The sequence below is a fragment of the Chenopodium album genome, chromosome 24 (assembly GCF_948465745.1).
Source record: "Chenopodium album chromosome 24, dcCheAlbu1.1, whole genome shotgun sequence".
In the NCBI taxonomy this organism is placed as follows: domain Eukaryota; kingdom Viridiplantae; phylum Streptophyta; class Magnoliopsida; order Caryophyllales; family Amaranthaceae; genus Chenopodium; species Chenopodium album.
Genome location: NC_137857.1, coordinates 37,821,282 through 37,843,575, shown reverse-complemented (window position 1 = coordinate 37,843,575; position 22,294 = coordinate 37,821,282). Strand labels below are relative to the sequence as shown.

Sequence of the window (22,294 nt, the reverse complement as noted above, 5' to 3'; positions counted from 1 at the left end):
TAATGCTTAATGTTTTTGCTAGGGTTACTATATAGTATTATGTCAATAATTTCTAGGGTTTGTAGATAATAATATCATAATATTTCAATTGTTTCGAGTATGAACCATGAAAATCTGAACTTAATTGTTTGGGTTTGGTTTTTGGAATAGTTGAAGTGAATAATTATTAGTTATGTGTTTGGGTTTGGTTTGGTTTGGTCATTAGTTCATGTGACTAGTAATTAGTTATTAGTTCATGTGACTAATTATCAACAAATATAGTGCACATGTTCCAACCAATTAATCACTCCCTAGATGGCATGGGAAGCTGAAGAACAGGGAAAACCCAAGAGCAACTCGTACTTGACTCGAGGTTAACGAATAGTAGTTGAACAAGCCCTATCTCGACTTGATAATATAGATGGCATGGGAAGCTGAAGACGAAGATTGTTACGAGGCTATATAGAGTATTGGGCTTTTAAATTACAAGCTAAGCCCAATAAATTGAAGTCCATTACCAAACCTAATTTACGGGCCGAACCGGCCCGGTTCAGCAAACCACCGCCCTACAAACCCACGAACCGCTTGTGTTCGTCTATAAAAGCAGACCTACCCCCGATCTTTCACCCCCTTTTTCATTCTTCCTCTCTCACTTTCTCTCTCTTCTTCGCAGTTCAATCTGCGAAAAATCGACTAAAATCAGACAAACTATCAAATTTAAATAAAATCCCTCCAAATTTAAACAATACCCACTTCGATTTTCGCATTTTTGTAGGACAATTTCATCTGGGTTATGCTATTTCAAGAACCCTAAAAAATTTTCGATTTACAAAATTAGAAGCTCAATTTAACTAACTTGAATCGGTTAAAATCAAAAGGGGAAGTGAAAATGAATGGGGTTGAATATGAATACGAGAATGAGAATGAGAATGAGAATATGATGATGATGGATGATGAAGAAGACGAAGAAGATATCACCCAAGAAGATGCTTGGGCTGTTATCAGTGCTTATTTTGAAGAGAAGGGGTTAGTGAGGCAGCAGCTTGATTCGTTTGATGAGTTTATTCAGAATACGATGCAGGAAATTGTTGATGAATCCGCTGATATCGAGATTCGGCCTGAGTCCCAGCACAATCCTGGCCATCAGTCGGATTTTTCTGAGGTTTTGTTACTTCCCCAAGTTTTTTAGTTTCAATGTTTTGGCATTTCTGTCGAAATTTGCTATCTATGGATTGTTTGAACTTTGGTTTTCGGGTTTTTAGTTGAATTGGGAGCTTGTATATGTTGAATTTTAATGTGGGTGAACAATGATTGAGTGTAAATGTAGATGTATGCTTGTTGTTTGAGGTAATTGGTTGAACTTAGATCGATTTTCTTGGGAAATTATTGTTGGGAAACTGTGAATTGAGTGGAGAATTAGGAGCTTAAGGATTTTGAATTTAGTGGGAATTTGGTTATTGCAAAAGCCAATATGAAGCATCCAAGAGCTACTCAAATGGGAAAGATTTAGTTATGTCGTGCGAAAATGTATGACATAATGTAAACATTTATGGATGATTTCTGGACTTGTGAGTTTGTGTTTGTTGCCTTATTGTGAGTTGCCTTTGTGTTTAATTTCTTGACATTGTAGAATAGAAAATTATGTATTTTGATGATTGAATTAAGAGTGGGAGTGGCTTTTATTGATATTCATTTCATGTCACCTATGGAATTGTGTACATGGCAGTTAAAATAGAGCTTTTGAACATGGAACTTTTATTGCATTTTAACATGAATTTGATTAATCATATATGTCGATAGGTTCATTATGGGCCTTTTAGCATAAGCTATAAGCATGACTAATGGCCTGTTCTCATACGTTGAAATTCAATTCAGTTCAGTTCAGTTAATTTCCTTCTCTTATAAAATATTCATTTCAGTTCATTTCTATTCTATTCAGTTCAGCTGAGTTCAGTCAATGAGAACAGGCCCTAAATAGATACCTTTATTACCTTCAAACTCTTCCGGCCCTTCCCCTTAAAATATTTCAAGTGTATAAATAGACATCATTTTTTCATGTTACTTAGTTACTTCACCAACCAATGTCAGGGGGGTTGGACTTTGGCTTACTGGTAACTTTGAATTAAGTTTGTACCTGAAAGAAATATTTACAGTTCAGACTCTTATTCCTTGCCTTATCAAATTTAGATTGTATGAGCTAGTAGCAAGTCCGCAAATAAATGGCTAAACTATCGGTGATCAAGATAGTGCCCCTGCTTTTTCTTGTGTTTCTTTGTAAGATAGTGCCCCTGCAATGGCCATTAACAAAGGTTCCATTATTCTGACAGCTTGCTTTGCCATGTCTCTTATTGTGACTTATGGTTTCGTCTTTGGGCGGAAATGGGATGAACCGAAATTATTGAACTGCACAAATTAGAATTGAATTCAGTCGTGAATAAAGGTTTTTAGATTCTCTCATGGCATCACTATGCACTATAATTGAGCTTCACTGTTGATTTTATTGCAGACAATATACAAGATAAAATTTGGCCAAATTTATTTGAGTAAGCCTATGATGACAGAATCAGACGGTGAGACAGCAACCTTGTTCCCTAAAGCAGCTAGATTGAGAAACCTGACATACTCAGCTCCTTTGTATGTTGATGTCATTAAAAGAGTAATTAGAAAAGGGCATGATGGTGAAGAATGTGCTGAAACACAAGAGCTTCCGAAGGTGTTCATAGGAAAGGTATTTCCTTGAATTGGCAGTAGTTGTTGATGTACTTGGTTACAATAGTAACAATGTAAATGTGCTTAATTGAGTTGAGTCTACTGATCAGGTACCCATCATGCTTCGTTCAAGTTATTGTACATTGTATCAGAATTCAGAGAAGGATCTCACAGAGCTTGGTGAGTGCCCTTATGATCAAGGTGGATACTTCATCATCAATGGGAGTGAAAAGGTGCTTATTGCTCAGGAGAAGATGAGCACGAATCATGTCTATGTGTTTAAGAAGAGGCAGCCAAACAAGTTTGCCTATGTAGCAGAAGTTCGATCTATGGCAGAGTCCCAAAACAGGCCTCCCAGTACCATGTTTGTGCGAATGCTCTCTAGAGCTGGAGCAAAAGGGGTAATAGGATATTATGTGCAATATTTTGGCTGTTGAGAGTCTTTAGATAGTTGTTAGGTTGTGTTTTTTTTTTTTTTTAATTTTAATTTTTTTTTTTATTTCTTATTTTTATTTTATTTTATTATTATTTTTAAAAAAAAAAACATAAGTTGATACTTAATGTCATGTGTTTCTGTGGTATGACTGCAGGGTTCTTCAGGGCAATATATACGCTGTACTTTACCTTACATCAAATCAGATATTCCTATTATTATAGTTTTTCGAGCCTTGGGCTTCGTTGCAGATAAAGATATTTTGGAGCATATTTGCTATGATTTCTCTGATACTCAAATGATGGAGTTGCTTCGCCCTTCTCTGGAAGAGGCATTTGTGATTCAGAATCAGCAGGTTGCCCTTGATTACATCGGTAAAAGAGGAGCTACTGTTGGTGTTTCCAAGGAAAAGAGGATTAAGTATGCCAGGGAGATTCTTCAAAAGGAAATGCTTCCTCATGTTGGTGTTGGTGAATATTGTGAGACTAAGAAAGCTTACTATTTTGGATACATTATACACCGGCTTCTATTATGTGCACTTGAGAGAAGACCTGAGGATGATAGAGATCATTATGGAAATAAGAGACTGGATCTTGCTGGTCCGTTGCTGGGAGGTCTCTTTCGAATGTTATTTCGAAAGTTAACCAGGGATGTTAGAGCCTATGTTCAGAAGTGTGTTGATTCAGGAAAGGATCTGAATCTTAGCTTTGCTATCAAAGCTAAGACAATTACTAGTGGGCTCAAGTACTCTCTTGCCACTGGAAATTGGGGGCAGGCTAATGCTGCTGGAACAAGAGCTGGAGTTTCTCAGGTGCTGAATCGCCTTACATATGCCTCCACCTTGTCACACTTGCGTAGGTTAAACTCTCCCATTGGACGTGAAGGGAAGTTGGCTAAGCCTAGGCAGCTGCATAATTCACAATGGGGAATGATGTGTCCTGCTGAAACACCTGAAGGACAAGCTTGTGGACTAGTGAAGAATCTTGCGCTAATGGTGTATATAACTGTTGGTTCTGCTGCATATCCCATATTGGAATTTTTAGAGGAATGGAGTACAGAAAATTTTGAGGAAATTTCACCGGCTGTGATCCCCCAGGCTACAAAGATTTTTGTGAATGGTTGTTGGGTAGGAATTCATCGGGATCCTGAGTTACTTGTCAAGACATTGAGGCAACTAAGGAGAAGGGTATGTTTTCTACCTTAAGATTAGATGGTATGGCAGAGCTGGTTAGATGTTTGTGTTACATTCTGTAATCTAATTCCTGGCTATTTTTTCCACTGCTAAGTTTATCTGACATGTGGATCTGATAGCAGAGTGAAGTTGGACTCAGTTTGGTGTATTCTTTACGTTCTGAAATTGCTGTTTTGATAATATTTTGAATTGTGAAATATATTGCTCTGATTACTGATCTTTATTTTGTTTTCCTGATATCAATATGGATTTAATGCATGTGATTGATTTTTATCTCTGCCTCATATATATTTACTATACTCAGGTTGATGTGAATACTGAAGTTGGGGTTGTTCGAGATATCCGGCTGAAAGAATTGCGTATATACACAGATTATGGTCGTTGCAGTCGCCCGCTGTTCATTGTTGAGAAACAAAGTCTTCTCATAAAGAAAAAGGATATCCGGGCATTACAACAGAGGGTATGCTGCATTATTCATTTATCTGATTACTTGTACTGCTCGTTTTACCTAAGTGGTTTGTGCATTTTAAAAATAATTGGCCTTTTTTCAGGAGACACCTGAAGATGGTGGTTGGCATGATCTCGTTGCAAAGGGATATATTGAATACATTGACACGGAAGAAGAAGAGACCACTATGATTTCCATGACCATCAATGTGAGCATACACTAGAAATCTTAATGTGGCTTTGCTCTCTTTTTGTATTTCTTTGTTGTAAGGAGGCCTTGTTAGTCAGTGGTTGAGTACTGAAATTAAGAACTTGTTTTCATAATTTGATGATTCTAAACATCTTCTTGAAGGACCTTGTGACAGCACGGCTTAATCCAGAGGAGGCGTACTCTGAGACCTACACTCACTGTGAAATTCACCCATCTTTGATATTGGGTGTCTGTGCCTCTATTATTCCATTTCCTGATCACAATCAGGTAATCTGGTATTTCTAAGTTTTTGAAATGTGACCAGCTTATTGTGCTTCAGTTGCTAATATTTTTGTTTCTTTCAGTCCCCACGTAATACATATCAATCAGCTATGGGGAAGCAAGCCATGGGGATCTACGTCACAAATTATCAGTTCAGAATGGTATCAGTGTATCCCTTATGTTGAGATTATTACCATTACATCATTCTTTGTGATGTTTAATTTCATTTGCATATTTTTCTGCCTTCTTTAGGATACATTGGCCTATGTCCTCTACTATCCTCAGAAGCCTCTTGTTACAACACGTGCCATGGAGCACTTGCACTTCAGACAGCTTCCTGCTGGCATTGTAAGTTACTCTAACTGCAGATCCATGATTAACATCTTTCACTGCTGGAAGTATTGTTGACATTTGCTTGTTCCTCTTTTTATTAGAATGCTATTGTTGCCATCGCTTGTTATTCTGGCTATAACCAAGAAGATTCCGTTATTATGAATCAATCTGCAATTGATCGTGGATTTTTCCGATCCCTATTTTTCCGATCTTACAGGTGAGTAAATTGGTTTGGTTTCCTAAATATCAATTCCTTTGGTTAATTTGGTAGCTAGGCATTCTTGTGAAGTAGTTGCTCAATTGTACCTGTGTCTTGCATAGGGATGAGGAGAAGAAAATGGGAACACTTGTCAAGGAGGACTTTGGGCGTCCCGACAGATCTAATACTATGGTAGGTGCTAAGAAGCGAATCTACATGGTTTTGTTATGTTATGATGGTTTGATACTGGATGCATTATTTTGCAGGGTATGCGACATGGGTCTTACGACAAATTAGATGATGATGGGCTTGCACCTCCTGTGAGTATATTAACTGCTGTCATGAAAGGGATGTCTTGTCTAAACAAGTTTGCAACTTTGTATCTGAACTTTTCTTATTGGGCAGGGTACTAGAGTTGCAGGTGAGGATGTTATTATTGGAAAGACTACTCCACTTGCCCCGGAAGAAGCTCAGGGGCCATCTGCACGTTATTCTCGACGTGATCATAGTATTAGCTTACGTCATAGTGAGACAGGGATGGTGGATCAGGTATTTCTATGATTCTATATCTATGAGTAGTAGATTACCATTGTAATCCAAATGTTATCTTTGTATATGGTTCTCAGAACTTTTGTGTTTGTAGGTTTTACTCACAACCAATGCCGATGGCTTGAGATTTGTGAAAGTGAGGGTGAGATCCGTGCGTGTTCCTCAGATTGGGGATAAGTTTAGCAGTAGGCATGGTCAAAAGGGAACAGTTGGCATGACTTACACTCAGGAGGATATGCCATGGACTGTGGAAGGCATCACTCCTGACATCATAGTGAATCCTCATGCTATCCCATCACGTATGACAATTGGCCAGCTTATTGAGTGTATCATGGGTAAGGTTGCAGCTCATGTTGGAAAGGAAGGAGATGCTACACCATTCACTGATGTCACTGTAAGTCTTGTGTTCTTTCACCATTATAGTGCTGTGTTAGAATGTTTTTCTCCATTTTATGTTTAAATAAAAGTATCAGCAATTGACTTGATGAAGAATAAAGTATCAACTGTTATACCCTCTTAGAGTTTATTTAATGAGTATTTGACAATCATAAAGAGGCACTCTAATACAATCTCATGCAAAACAAAGAGGGTATATCAGTGTGTATTGATGACTGACTTCTACCCTCTTGGCTTAATAGGTGGACAATATCAGTAAGGCCCTCCACAAATGTGGGTATCAGATGCGTGGTTTTGAGACCATGTATAATGGTCACACTGGACGAAAGCTCACTGCAATGATATTCTTGGGACCTACTTACTACCAAAGACTTAAGCATATGGTTGATGACAAGATTCATTCTCGTGGCCGAGGTCCTGTACAGATTCTCACCAGGCAGCCTGCTGAGGGCCGATCTCGTGACGGTGGTCTTCGATTTGGAGAGATGGAGCGAGACTGTATGATTGCCCATGGTGCCGCCCACTTCCTTAAAGAAAGGCTTTTTGACCAAAGTGATGCATACAGGGTTCATGTATGTGAAAAATGTGGGCTCATTGCCATTGCAAATCTAAAAAAGAATTCTTTTGAATGTAGAGGCTGCAAGAATAAGACTGACATTGTTCAGGTTGGTTCCTCAATCCACTCTTTCCCCTTTTATTTTTTATTTTTTTTTTCCTTTTTTCCTTTTCTTCCTCTCCCTTATCATGCTAATGGATAACGGCTTATGCAGGTTCACATTCCATATGCATGCAAACTGCTCTTTCAAGAGCTCATGTCTATGGCTATCGCGCCAAGAATGTTCACCAAGGATGTTAACAAGATTGCCAAGGATCAGAGAAAGAAGGGAGCATAAGGCGCAAGTCTTGTCTTTTCAAACTATACTCTTAATGCCTAAGGCGAAGTTGCTTGTTACATAGGCCTCCTTCTCCAAAAGCAGTTTAAAATCTCTCATAAATCCTATACATCCAATCCATTTCTTTCTAAAGCAATAGTATTGTATTATAAACTTACACAATCTCATATCAGTTAATTAACTAGTTTTAATCTTTGTTTGGACGAGTTGATCTGAATCCTTGATCCACCAATTTTGTAATATACGCCTGAACTTGTGATGCTAATCTGTTTTCTATATCACAAGCGTATTATAGTGTTCTGTGAAGTGTAGCTACTAGCATTGTGTTTTAGCTCTAAGTAGTTCATTGTTATGCTCTTTAGCGGCTAACTATAGCAACTAATAATGATATGAAATTGATACGAGTAGTGTTTTTCATTCGTATACTAATCACTAAAAAGAGAAACTAACTTGATTTGTTACGTTTCCTATTACAGTGGTTGGAAATTTTCCGTTTTATTTTTGCGCTTATATGATGTTATGCTCTGCCCTTTGTAATTTTACCTACGTAGTAAATCAATTTGGTTGTTCTTCTTTTTCCTTGCTAGTTCGATACTCTAATAAAGTTTAGGCAATACTTTAAAGATTCAACATTATACAAGACCTAATAAATTTACAATCGATCTTCATCCTTCCACATTCCACCCCCACACAAAATGGTAAACAAGTCATACTCTAAAATTATGAACTATGGACTTCTCTTTAATATCACCATTTCGTTCTAATACTTTCAAATAATACATGAATTCGGAATTTATAAATAAAATGACGAAAAAAAAAAGGTGAAGGTATGAGCTTTAACCTAAGAATTAATTGTATGCTAATACAAGATTAAAAAGATTAGAAACTTAAAATGCACTTGTAACATCATTATACAAGCTTATTTAAGACATTAAAATCTCATAAATTTTTAAGGTTGTTTATACAATGAATCAAGAAGAAGATACTCCCATGACTAGTCAAGTGCAGCACCATCCTACCTCTCCACCATCACCATCACCGCCACCGCCACCGCAACAACAGCCTCAAGACGACCTAACTGAACATCTACCACCACAACAACAACCAGAAGATAACGTCGAAAAAGAACAACCAAAACAAGAACAAGTTGCCGAAGCAGATGAGGTTACATCAACTGAAGAACAAATTACCGAAGCAAATGAGGGTGAATTAACTGAAGAACAACCTAAAGAAGAAGAACAAATTACTGAAGAAGATGACGGCAAATCAACTGAAGAACAATCAAAAGAAGAACAAATTACCGAAGCAAATGAGGGTAAATTAACTGAAGAACAAATTACTGAAGAAAATGAGGGTAAATCAACTGAAGAAAGACCAAAAGAAGAACAAATTACAGAAGCAAGTGAGGGTAAATCAACTGAAGAACAACGAAAAGGAGAACAAATTAGTGAAGCAAATGAGGGAATACATCACCAGAAGCAGAAAACGTAAACGAGGAGAGAGAAAGTGAAGCAGTGTTGAAAGAGGATGATGTATCAACCAAACCAGAAACTGAAATTCAGGAGAGAGAAATTGAACCAACAGTGAAAGAGGAGACGGAAAAAGAGGAGAGAGAAAATCAGAAAGAGGAAGAAACTAAACAATATGAAGACGACGAAGAAGAAGAGGGTCCGCCGCCAGGTTGGGATCCGCTTCCGCCGCCGCCTCCCCTGCCTCCGTCGTCCTCTCTACCCGGTTCGTTTTCTTTTCTTTTTTTTCTTTAAGGGTATTACGGTAAATTAATAAATTGAAATTGATTGGGGAAAAAATAAAATTAAAAATGCGGTGAGCGTGGATCGAACACGCGACCTTCAGATCTTCAGTCTGACGCTCTCCCAACTGAGCTATCCCCGCATCTTGTACTTTTTTATTCCTATTTAGTTTAACAACTCAAACAAACTATTTCTCCATTAGTAATGATTCCACTGCTATAGAATTACTGACCTAATTTGATTATTTCATTGGTAAATTTTCTCGTGTATCATCAATGAATTGATTAGTGGGAAGGAATTTGAATTTACATCGTCAAAATTGGATTATCTGATGGTAGCTTTGTATAGATTTGTTTTTGCAAATCACCATTTTATTAAAGGAAATTTTTCTCAAGGGAAAATGCATCCAAGAAACCTAATTCAGATTGATAGTCATGTAAAATTTCAGCAACCAGTTCACAATTACTCGTACATCATATATAAAATCCACAATTTTCCATCATGATGTAATGTTTCAGAAATTGTGGACTATGTTAAAATTCTTCTATGAATAATAATGACACATGAAAAACCTCAACTCCTCTAAATTTGTTCCTTTACGTTTACCTTTTGTGTTCAGCTAATTGTTCTAAAAGGTATGAAATCGAACATTGTTATGCAGAAAGGAGTCAAAAGGTTTGTGGTTCCTGTCGTCGCCTCCTTTCTTATCCCCTTGGATCCAAACATGTCCAATGCTCATGCTGCCAGACTGTGAATTATGTACTTGAAGGTTCTTTCTTGCTCAGCCTCTTGCATAAAGTTCAATTCAGTCTGTGCTTATTAGATTTGTATGTGAACTTGATTAATTATGATACTTTTGTAGAGCATCAAGTCGGACAAGTCAAGTGTGGAAACTGTCAAGTGCTTCTGATGTTCCCTTTTGGAGCTCAATCTGTTCGGTGTTGCTCCTGCCATTCTGTCCTATACATAGGAGTATGTACTTTATTTTGTAATTAACGAGTTCTTTTTAACCGCAACAATCATATACTCGTGTATGAACACATTTTGCTTACAAAGGATTTTCTCTTTTATGTGTCTACAGGACCATAACAGGCGTCCTCCTCTGTCTGTACAGCAGAGCCAAGCTTGCCGGCCTTTTAGCATTTCTCACTGAGGACTAACATTTCTAGCTCTATATCTTTTTTAATTGTAATTCCAATTCAATCAGTTTATACTCATGAAAGTTGGTGACTAGATGTCATGGCTACGCTTAATGCATCACATCAAAGTAACTAATGTTGCAAATGCAGTCATGCATCATTTTGCAAATGTAGGCTATGTAGACGTCATGGGATGAAAAATTGAGATATTATCTTCAACGGAGTACATTACAGTGTAATTCCTTATGGTTAGACAATTGTTTTATTGGTACGATAATTAAGAGGTCTTATAACCAAACTGCATGAATTCTGTTGCACCACATTCATCATCAAAGGCGTGTATGTAAACAATATATAGCATAGATTTCTGTTGCAACAGACAATGTATTTTGCTGCTTCATTAAAATTCAAAATAATGAACCAGGACTCACACCTGATCGAAGATGAATGGCTACTTGACTATACGATAACGTTGCAGAGTCAATAATAGACCTTACCCTACACTACAATCTATTTCCCTGTGCTTTGACATTTGTTATTAAGCTGATCAAAGAGTCTCCTAACAAATCTGCAGGAATTTCTAATAAATGTATTTCAACAACAGATGGGAAAATTTTCTACAATGTAGATAATGTATGTCTACTCCATTAGAGTTCAGTCACTACCCATGTTGCAAGACTGCTTGAAGGAAAGCAAACAGCTAATCGCCTATACAAAGACATTGCAGAATCAAAAGTTTTGCCATCCTCTACATAAGTAAGTGAAAGATAAGGTCTTAAACCATAACACTCTTTTACTCATCTTGTAAAAATTCGTCATCTGAACCAGTCTCGAGAAAGGATCCCAGAGTCTTCCTTAGAAGGCTGAAAGTTCTGTCGTCCTGTTCCAAAATAGAGAGCAATTTGTCTGTAAGAATTTTCCCGACAATTGGAACACTTAAAAGAGACATTAAGGTACTAGTATCTGATGAAAATATAAACCCAACCCACCTGTTTCTTCTTCTTCAAAGACTCCTCCAGCTCAGCAATTTTGTCTGCGCACGCCTTTTCCTTTTCTTGTATCATGCTCTTCTCTTTCTTCCCTGAAATCAAACAAGATGGGGATGTGTTCTCTTGTGAGGAACTGCAATCATGAAATTAGAAGGGTGTCTTGTAGCTCACTTTGTTGTTCATATCGCACAAAGAGCCTTTCCTTCTCTTCTTCATATTTGGAAATGGTATCTGCCAGGAATGAAGTATATAAACATCATTAATTGAAGTATCCTACAAGGTTTTCTCTAAATGCATTTCAAATTAAGAAAATCACAGCGGCAATTACCATTTAGTATACTAGGTAACACCAGGAAACTATACATTAGAAAACCATTTCATTTTTATTAAACAAAGCAATTGATCTGTTTCCAGTTCTGCAGAAATCAGGGCCCCTAAGCTAGACACAAAAATCATAATTAGCATATTCAAGAGCCCAGGATTTGGTTGTCATTAAATTATGTATGTTGCCTCATTATTCGTATTCATAATAGAAATATGAGGAATTTTATGCTTGTAGCTGTATTATTCAACAGAAGTGCTGCTCAAGAGCAATGAGCCAAATAGAGGGAATACAGCAATCTTCCTTGTCTCAACAGCTAAAAACGAGAAACAATGACTGTGTAATGCGCCCAAGGGAGTGGGGGTTGCAAAGGGCTGTTCAAACTGAAGTTCTGCCAAGTAATCTCAATTCCAATTACTAGCATCACCTTATAACATTTTACTGACAAATTGAGATATGCTTCCTTTTCATAGCTTGTCAAAAATAGGACAGTAAGTAGTAGGTTAACAAGAATTTTTACCCTTCAGTGATTGCAGATATGATGCTTTCTCTTTGGTGAATTTCTCATAAACTCCTTGGAAATTGACAGTCTCCTCCTTCAGTGCATTTTCACACTGAAAAACCAAACAATAATATATTCATCAAATATTTGTTGATCTTCCTGTACCAAAGAACAAACTTAATTAAACCAGAAAGGCCGAGGATTGAATTTGGTATCGGTATTTGATCACCTCCTTTGAGCTCTTTGTCAGTGCCTTTGCAAAAGTTTGCCTGAATATACAAAATTCAAAGGTGAAACATTAGTTATATCCACTCAATTCAGTGAAATCAACATTGAAAATTCTCCATGTTCTTGCCACTCAGAATATTAAACCACAAAATTTCTTCTACCTTTCTTTTTCAATCTTTGTCTTCAGCTCCTCAAACATAGACTTGATCTCAGCAGCAACACTGATCGAAACACCGATTAATTTAGTTTCAATTTATATTTGCTAATAACCAGCAATCAAAACAATACTACTCGTAGCAATTCGACAAATATCCAGTATCTAAAATGATTAGTCACATATTTTGAAGATGTCACTGGAAATTCAGCGGGATCGAGTTCAAATTTGATCAGAGAATCTAAGATATTTAGTTCAAAAGGCCAATTTACTACTCTCATCAAACTATATGAGTAATTTCACCAAATTTATAAATCAGACATATTGTCAAATTTTCTGGAGAAAATCCGACGCATAGTTGTAGAATTTGAAGTTAATTGCAATCAGTAACTTCAAATCATATAGAAAGATCTGCTTGATAGTAAAATTCAATCGTCTTCAAATTTAAATCTATAATTTTAATTCATTCATCAATCAAACGTAATAGATTGCGATTAAAGCTGAAATGAAGGCAACAATTCGAAAATTCCAGATAACAAAATTTCACTTGAGAAATTGAACGACTGAAGCAGAAAAACAAAGCAGACCTAGAAATCGTTTCTTCCTTCTTCTTCTGACCGTCTTTTGCAGCTTTTTCTCTGATTTGTTGCAACGCTGAGAAAATTCCTTTGATTTCGCTGAAAATTAAGCCGAATTTTCCAAAATCAACCACAAATTTCGAAAAAAAATATCAAAATTAAGCGATCAAAACAACGAATTAGAAGAAGGAAAAGACCTGGAAAGCTCGTTGTCGAAAATGTCGTCATCTTCCTGAAATTCTCGCTTTCGTTTATCGGACTGCTGAGCTTCAGCTTCTGTTCGCTTCTTGCCGGTTACTTTCGCCGCCGACATTGCAATCAGATTATAATTTTAGAGAGAGAAAGAAGAGAGAGAGAGAGAGTTTGGTGTTGAGTTGAAAATGGCGATGACAATGGAGGTTGAGTTTTTGAAAGTGAGAGAGATAGAGTTGGAGTTCCCGCGATAAAAAATCAGTATTTTTTTGAGTTTGATTGAAATGTTTGGATTAAATCAATAGATGACATGGGTTAACGATTAAGCGGGTCAGGCCGGACCGATAGTGATTATGGGCTGGCAATTCATGAAATGCAATGTATGCAATATAATGATTAGCCAAATTTCGATTCTCCATTTTGCTCAACAATATTTTGGGGGTTACGATTTGCTTAGCCTCTACATGATGAGAAGGTATTGTGCACAAATTACGTGCGATAGCTTTAGCTGATATGTTTCACTTGTTGGCTGGTATGTTTTTTTGTAATGTTTGATACTCTGTATGTTTCTTTTGTTGGCTGCCATCAAGCATCAGTTGACTGATATGTTTCTTTAGTTGGCTGATATCTTTATTTTGTTGGCTGATATGTATATTTTGTTAGCTTAAATGTTTTATTTAAGTGGCCGATATGTTTATTTTGTTGACTTATATGTTGCTTTTGTTTGCAGATTTCATCCTTTTGTTGGCACATATGTTTCATATGTTATTAGCACTTAATAGTTCTCTTATTAAAAAAGTCCATTCCAATCCGAATTTATAAATAAATATATACATATATGTATATATAAATTTATGAATAATTCGAAGCAATAATAATAATAATAATAATAATAATAATAATAAATACCTCAACCCATATAACATTAGTAAGCCCAAACCTAATAGCCCACTATGAATTTTTTAGGAAATATTTTTCTTATAATTAATTCGGATTTGTTTTGTTTATTAGAGTTATGATTCTGATGAATTTCTTAGGAATTTTTTTTATTATTATTTATTTGGATTGGATTCGGACTATGAGATTTTAATTTGGGTTGGATTGGATTGGATTTTGAAAACTTTTGATTTGGACTATAAAATGAGAGTTCAAATATATTTCAGATTGGATTGGACTAGGTTTCAGTCCCATCCAAATTTCGAATGGACAACCCTAGCTATATAAGAGAGATGTTAAGTATTGAACTAATGAGAGATTGATAAACGATAGCCACATACGATTGGTTTATGTTTAAGTATAAAAAATCTTGATGATTAGGAACAAACAATTACATTAATCAAAGCAATTATGTTTAATTAAAAAAACAGGTCAATAATATATTGGGTTTAAAAATATTTTTGGCTTAAAATTAGGCCATGTTAATATTAGACCAATTCAAAAACAAATAAGATTGAATCTGCTGGTTGTCAGACCAATTTTGGGTCGGTTTGAGTTCAAGTCAAGTCAAACTGGTTAAATAATCATCACAATTGGAGGTATCAATTCGAGTAATTGGTTCGATTTTGGTGAGATTGAGTCTATTTTAAATTCAAATATGGTTAATTCATATTAATTTCAGCAAATCGATCAGTTAATTAGTTTTTGACACTTCTGTGCACCATATTTACAATACTTCTCATCTACTCTGATCCGTACAAAAAACCATCAGGTACACAAAGAAATAAGATCTTGAATGAGTCGATTAACTTGCTAAATTAGTTGTGTCAGTTGGTTAAATTAAGCATCTGCCAAGTGACTAAAGACGTTCAACCCACGTACACTCAACTTAATATAATAATACTCCGTAACTTGTAAACACTGAATTAATTAATAATGATTAAAAGACGTTTAAACAATCTATATTCGGTGTTTCATCCTGCAGTATTAGACTATAAGTAAGTTGATGATAACGTAGAAAAGGGGACAAAAGTATAGTAATATTGGTATAGTAATACGTAATTAGATCTTAGTTCAACCTCATTGCACATGATAAACCAACCTGCATTAGTTGATGCATGTGGGTTTGCGACCATTTATTAAGTTATTGGTGCTGTCGTCTATATTAATCATGTTAACTTACTTGGGTGATCGTTATTGTATAGATGAGGTCAACAATAATATGGTTTACTAATAGCTTAATTAATGAATAATTAAGAATTAGCTAGAAGGTAGAGATTAGCTTTGCAATTCTAGGTGACATGACAAAAGCTAATTTCACAATTAGCTTGTCATTTGAGTTGCTCTAATGCCTTAATGGATTACATTATGGAGTAGTGGAAGTAATTTAAATTAGTACTGTAGTGTTTATTCTTTTTCGATCTAGGTGGAAAGATTCTATTACTTTAACATTAGTGCTTGAAATAAAGACTAAAGGCCAATTCATAATATTAGATAATTAAGTGAGAATGATTGATGAATTTTTAATAAGAACTAGATTAGAATTTAGTATAAGAATTTCAAAAATCACAAAATGTTAACAGGAAAATCACAAATTTTGCCAGTTTAAGTGGGTAAACTGACTACTATATAATATGTAGTAATATAATATCACTGTACATAGTCTTCAATAATTTATCAAAAAAAAAAAACAAAAAAAAAAAAAAAAAACAAAAAAAAAAAGAAAAAAAGCTTCAATAATGTGATTTTGCTCATTTGAAAGACTCTTTAAGTCTTTATATTATATTATGAGATGAAAATACAGTGAAGTTAATGAGAAAGTTCTTGATTATTATTATTATTAATTTTTTTTTTTTTAATTATAGGTAAGAAGAAGAATTGTTCTATGAAAAAATATGTTAGACACTTTGAAAATGGAGAGGATAGATAAAGTCCTAAACTTCACAATGCCTTATTTAAGAATTGAATCCCCAACCTTAAAATCAAAAGATTTCATCCTTTTCATTAAGTCAACATATTGTTAGTACTACGTAAGAAAGATCAATAGATGATAAAATGCATGAAAACTTTTACTCGTATATTTGTAGCAATAAAATGCTTATGTTGTTATAGACTTATACATGATTGTTTTTTTTTTGAAACCTTATACATGATTGTTTAAGTGAACGGTAGTTTCTTACTTCGTATTTGTTACTCCCTCCGTTTTTAAATACTTGCTCCATTTTTCATTAGCAACTGTTTTTAAATACTTGCTCCATTTCCTTATTGTAAAAAACTTTTATAATATTTAATTCATTTGTCTCAATTAGTAATCCAATATAAATCATACGGAGTATTTTATTTAATTTGATATTCTTTTTCCTCCAATTTTCTCACTTTTTTTTTGAAGGGTTTCATTTTTCCCACTTACTTTTATTTTTTGTAATTGTTATTTCTTCCACCAACCCCACTACCTTTCTATTTTATTACTTTCTCCGGTTTCTTAAACTCCGCGCATGAAGAAATGAAACAAGTACTCAGTATTTAAAAATGGAGAGAATATTACGTATCAAGTAGTACTCGTAATTCGTAAACCACAATCGTAAAGATTAAGGTCTGATTTGTTGTTACCAAAAAAACAAAAACAAAAACAAACGGTATAATGAGTTACGATAATGCGTGTAGTCGTGTAACCACGTCTTTCTCCTGAGTCCTGAGTCCCCACAATCTTAAAAGACGCACTTAATTAAAAATCCTACCTGCTGAATGCTGATGCTGCTCACTATTAATAAACCCACGCAAACTTACAACGACAATTGCCAGCTGACATTCAATTCCAATTCAATTCAAAACGTCTCCTTCATCCTATTCACATTCTCTTTACCTCTCCATCTTCCCATTTCTCTTCTTTCTCTCTCCTACTTTTCCTTCCTCCATTTTTCATTTTTAGTTTTTACACACTTTCTCTCTCCTTCCTTCTACAATTCCTGGTATTTTCTCTCTCCTACCTTCTTTTTATTGCGTTTAATATTTCTTGCTGCTAATTTGATTAATCGTGCCTGTTAATTGCCTTAGCTCTAATTTTTTAATTTGTTTATTTTTATTTTTGTTTAACAAAAATTTGGAGCGAATTTTGATTTTGATTTTGATTGTAATTCACACATTTTTACTTCACAGTTTGCGCTATTCATGGGCGTTATTTTGGGTAGCTTTTCCTATATTCATGATAGAAGCAATCATTTCAGATTTGTTTGAATCATTTCAATGTATATTTTAGTAATACTATCTCCGATTACTTTTATATGCAACTTTGAAATATTGATTTTATATCTCTTAAATAATATTACTCTAAAGTTGCGTATAAAAGTAATCGGAGATACTGTTAACTTTTTTTATTTATTGATAATTAGATATTTTGACACTTACATTTGTGGGTTGAAAACCGGTGATAAAAGAATTGTTCAAAAAAAAAAAAAAAAAAGAAAAAACGGTGATAAAAGAAACATAGGAAGTATGATGTGAACATAAATTAAAAAAAATGACAATGTAAGAGGTATTTTCTTATTTGATTGAGAAAAACACGGTGGAATCGGCTAGTTTATCTGTTATGTGATGAGGTACGAAGGACGGAATGGACTTTACTAAACGATAAGTTTAGTGACGATAAGATATGATAAGTCAAATTCAGGTGAATAGAACACACTACGGGTATCTAAATTGGTTAATATGTTCTCGTAAATTATTAGGATCGTGGGAAGTTCGAAGTTGGATGATTTGGATCTATGGAATAATGGAATATTATGGATTAAGCTAGGGTGGTGTTATTAGTATTTGGTATGCTTTCGTTTTTCGAACAGCAGGGTACTAGATAATGGATGGAGGAACTGGCTATTCGGTTGTTCGGAAGGTTAATTAGTATTATGTCATGACTCACATAAGCTAAGATCGATAAGTCTTATAATTAATGCTGAGTTTGTCTAATGTACCATCTAGAAGGTTTGATAGGAATATTATATTTTTCGAGAGTGATGGATTGATTTACTTTCTAATCAGTTTGGACATTGACTTGACATAATTTAGATTTTAGTGTGTATTGGTGATTTAGTCGTTGTACATTGTAGTTTTTTTGGTCCATAAGAAAATGCTAGATGGATTGAATTTCTGCAGGGGCTTCATTTGGAGGTCCCAGCCAAATTAGTCAAATGATTAGAATATTTCTGGTGATTTAGTTCATGTACCAGCATTCAATGTGAAGTTTTGAAATTCCCTAGTCACTTGTGGCCTAGCTATTTGTTGTCGTAGAATTATAATCCAATTTGTTAATCATCTCCGTAATGTGGCTTCTTATTACAAAAAGAATATGTTTCGCCTAAGCAAATATCCGTACAATTAAGAATCATAGATTGGTGGTAGTTTTGAGACATTGGTAGGCATATGGTAATACAAATTTTATTGTTAATTTATCCACTCGTATCAAACAAAAAAATTCTGTATGGGGTAAACCACCTTGCCCATATTCAGTGAATTACAATTATGTTGATCAGATTGATGCACAAACCATGATATCAATAGACGTGGCTGTCCTTATCTGTAAGTTCTTTGAACAGTCCCTACAATTAATTCAATGAGTCTGATTAATTAATGGGAATATCGTATGGTCTTCATGTCGCTGTTCAGGGAAGGGGGGTTGTATTACATTTTCGATTGTTGATTAATGTTGCTGGGCAGTGGGTACATGATTTGAGGGTGCGTTAAGGGTTGAAGAAGAACTAGATTTTGCTAAAGAATAATCCAACATAATTTTAAGATCTTTGTCTGGAAATGTGCAACCTTTATGTCATTTGCTCTCTATTATTGTCATGTACTCCGTATGTCTTTCCTTTGTAATAGGGTTGTTGTAGATTGTAATGGGATGTTTTGTTCTTCCTTCTAAGAAAGGGTTATTTTGAAGCTTCATAAGTTCTTTTCTCCATCAATATTTTCACTGGATCAAACTTGAGGTAACGTAGGCAAGTTGAATCTCGAAACATAAACGTATAGATAATCTAAACTTTTATAATTTCATATTACTTGGAATTCTTATGATTTACGAGGATATGATCCCTAGAATAAGGTCTCTTTTGAATTATTTCAAGGGCGGATTCAGGTAAGAAAGAAGCTAACATTTCGGATTATTCGTATTCCTTAATTAAAACCCCAGGAAGGCTGGAAATTCATGTCCGTTGTCTTTTGTGGGGGTTGCTAATTTTAGGATCTGCAGCATGAGAGGAGTGCTAAATTACTTTGCTTATAAACTCATTCTTATCCATCCAGCGTAATGGGGACAGTGGTCCCTGGAATTAATTCTATATTTAAACACATAAATGAATATCTGATACTTTTAATTTTATCTTCTTTAGATAATTTGGATGAGCTATATTAGGCTTTTAGCCTCCTTGAACATGATCCAGCTATGCTATGGGCCCATTGATGTTAGTTATATATCCAAATTTTGCTGCATACTTGATTGAAGCACGTAATATCTATAATCATATGCTAATGCATGTGGTTTATATCTAATATTCTTCCATCTCCATCAAACCTTTCTATATTTTTATTTTTCTAATTGTCAATGTGCAAGATATTTTTCCTGTTGATGATAAATAAATAGAGTTGTTTCAACTCATGTAGCCACTCTGTTATTTCTTTCAGGATATAGTTAACAGACTGTTAATCCATGGAAGTTGATATGCGGTATGATCAGAAATGGAAATCTATCCCAGCCGCACCAAATGAAGCCGAAAATCTCAATGGCTCTTTTGACTGCAATATCTGCTTGGATTTTGCTAATGAGCCTGTAGTCACCTTATGTGGGCACCTATACTGTTGGCCTTGTATTTACAAGTGGTTTCATGTTCAGAGTGCCTCTCTTTCATCAGATGAGTATCCACAATGCCCAGTTTGTAAGGCCGAAATCTCTCACACCACTGTGGTCCCTCTATATGGCCGAGGCCAATCTCTAAGCAGCCCTGAGCTAGAGGCTAAGGCCTGTTCCCGGGATATGGGCATACCTCCGAGACCACCAGCTTGTGGGACCCGTGCACTGCTAAATGCTGCTGAACACCCCAATCACCAGCTTCTCCCATACCGAAATCCTTATCAACGACCCTATGGTACAGGCTATCTTGGGTCTGAAGGACCAATTTCTTCCCCTTCATCACTCAGCCAAAGGAATGATAGAATTGCAAATGTCTTTCAACCTGCTGTTGATGGTCTGTTCGGGGAGATGGTCTATGCAAGGGTGTTTGGCGACTCACAGAGCTTGCACACATTTCCAAATTCATATAATGTAGTAGGGGGCAGTAATCCAAGGTTAAGAAGGCAAGAAATGCAAGTTCACAAGTCCTTAAATAGGGTTTCAATCTTCCTTCTCTGTTGCTTTATACTTTGCCTGGCTTTTTTCTGATTTATATGTACTTTTGCGCAGGCAGATAATTATTTGTACCATTTTGTATATAGCAGAAAAGTTATTAAGCCAACATGATTCATCGACATTGCTTCATATACTAATTTACTCTGAGTGTTGATTACCGTAAAAAATTTCGAGGTTTCACTTTGTGGTCATCTGTTCAATGAAGCAATATCAAATATGCTACTCCTTATAAGATGTTACATACTAATAAACAGTATGCACTACATTGCAGCTAAATTAAATCAACTGTTTAGTTGCATTGCGGCCCTTTGTGAATTACAATGTGATTCCTAGGCGCTCTACAGCCTTTGGAAAGACCTCCACAGTGTGATCCCCTGACCTTAGTGATTAAAGGTGAGCCGGGGTACCTGAAGAGGATTCAACAACGCAAAGCAGCATAATAAACATTGAGCCTACGCACACGAGCCATGAGGTCCTTTAGTAAATCTCATCACAACAAAGACTCTTGCAGGTGATTTGTTTAATTCTGAATATCTTTCATTTTCTCTCTGTTTTTGCCTTCCCCTGTTTTTACTGTTATGGTGTTGGCACAATGAGATGATCCATTTTCGGAAAACATATTGTGATTATTTATTGAGCTTACTAAATATGCCGTCGACTTAAATCTTAAGATTAGTCCTATATACCCCGTTCCCTTCATTGCACAACTCAAAGAAGCTCATAGAAGTCATTTGTCCTTGAGTAACTAATATTTTTACTTATCCAATCACTTCTTAAGATTAGTTGCTATATACCCCCTTCCCTTCATTGCACAACTCAATTACTCAAACAAGCTCATAGAAGTTATTTGTCCAATTGTCCTTGAGTAACTAATATTTTTACTTATCCAATCACTTCTGATGAGGAACAATATTGTCCCTTGCCCTGGACTCCCGGTTGCTCTAGGATAGAACAGAGATTTCTCGTGTCTTTCCCCTCCCATCCAAACAAGTATTCCATTTTTCATCCTCAAAGTCTTATACAAGCCTGAATTTGGTCATAAAAACAGTGTGAGGCACTCGGGACCCAAAAGGTTTGAGGAGCCAAGGCGCAACACATGAGACAGAAGTCTGGTGCATCAGACATTAGTTTCTCTCCTCTAAGTGTTATCCAACCCAGAAATCAGTTCTAAAAAGTACGAGGCATGCACTTGGATCCAAAAGTTTCAAGGAAGTGCGACGAATAACATGATGTGGAGGCATGCCTATCACACAGGCGATAAGTATTTATGGAGGGAAACTGATGAGCTAAAAAATGGTAAAGATACTGAGAATCATGAACTTCTGTACATTGGTACTAGATGACACACTACGCGTATCCAACTGACCATTATACAGGTTCGATATGTTAAGTTTCACTTCATGTGTTTGGTATCTTACACCTTAAAAAATCGGAGAGCCCATGAATGAGCAGGATAAAAAAAAACTAGCATTAATATTTTGTGCACCATCATATATTGCCTAGAATCTAT

General features: G+C 35.5%; 4 protein-coding genes and 1 non-coding gene across 5 annotated transcripts; 3 read left to right on the top strand and 2 right to left on the bottom strand.

Moving 5' to 3' along the window:
* The first annotated feature begins 608 nt into the window (after positions 1–608).
* On the top strand, positions 609–7,902 carry LOC145610312 (DNA-directed RNA polymerase II subunit RPB2-like). Its single transcript, XM_081665639.1, has 16 exons — positions 609–1,141; positions 2,486–2,707; positions 2,799–3,089; positions 3,279–4,307; positions 4,618–4,773; positions 4,865–4,969; positions 5,113–5,238; positions 5,316–5,393; positions 5,485–5,580; positions 5,667–5,782; positions 5,887–5,956; positions 6,031–6,084; positions 6,170–6,313; positions 6,408–6,707; positions 6,952–7,374; positions 7,480–7,902. Exons 1-16 carry the CDS (start codon positions 869–871, stop codon positions 7,600–7,602), a joined length of 3,606 nt encoding a protein of 1,201 aa, XP_081521765.1. The 5' UTR covers positions 609–868; the 3' UTR covers positions 7,603–7,902.
* Positions 7,903–8,573: 671 nt separating this feature from the next.
* On the top strand, positions 8,574–10,868 carry LOC145612431 (uncharacterized). The gene is made up of 4 exons (XM_081667803.1): positions 8,574–9,336; positions 10,015–10,122; positions 10,216–10,325; positions 10,435–10,868. The coding sequence occupies exon 1, from the start codon at positions 8,593–8,595 to the stop codon at positions 9,091–9,093; it is 501 nt and encodes a 166-aa protein (XP_081523929.1). The 5' UTR covers positions 8,574–8,592; the 3' UTR covers positions 9,094–9,336; positions 10,015–10,122; positions 10,216–10,325; positions 10,435–10,868.
* On the bottom strand, positions 9,423–9,495 carry TRNAF-GAA (transfer RNA phenylalanine (anticodon GAA)). The gene has a single exon. It is a non-coding gene; the product is annotated as a tRNA-Phe (tRNA).
* A 271-nt stretch (positions 10,869–11,139) lies between the features above and the next one.
* Positions 11,140–13,620, bottom strand: LOC145612660 (uncharacterized). The gene is made up of 9 exons (XM_081667984.1): positions 13,463–13,620; positions 13,275–13,364; positions 12,695–12,754; positions 12,535–12,574; positions 12,324–12,417; positions 11,653–11,712; positions 11,482–11,573; positions 11,318–11,372; positions 11,140–11,240 (listed from the first exon to the last, which is right to left on the bottom strand). Exons 1-9 carry the CDS (start codon positions 13,576–13,578, stop codon positions 11,140–11,142), a joined length of 708 nt encoding a protein of 235 aa, XP_081524110.1. The 5' UTR covers positions 13,579–13,620.
* A 3,568-nt stretch (positions 13,621–17,188) lies between these two features.
* LOC145610351 (E3 ubiquitin-protein ligase RMA1H1-like) lies at positions 17,189–20,903 on the top strand. Its single transcript, XM_081665689.1, has 2 exons — positions 17,189–17,362; positions 20,064–20,903. Exon 2 carries the CDS (start codon positions 20,089–20,091, stop codon positions 20,815–20,817), a length of 729 nt encoding a protein of 242 aa, XP_081521815.1. The 5' UTR covers positions 17,189–17,362; positions 20,064–20,088; the 3' UTR covers positions 20,818–20,903.
* Positions 20,904–22,294: the final 1,391 nt, after the last annotated feature.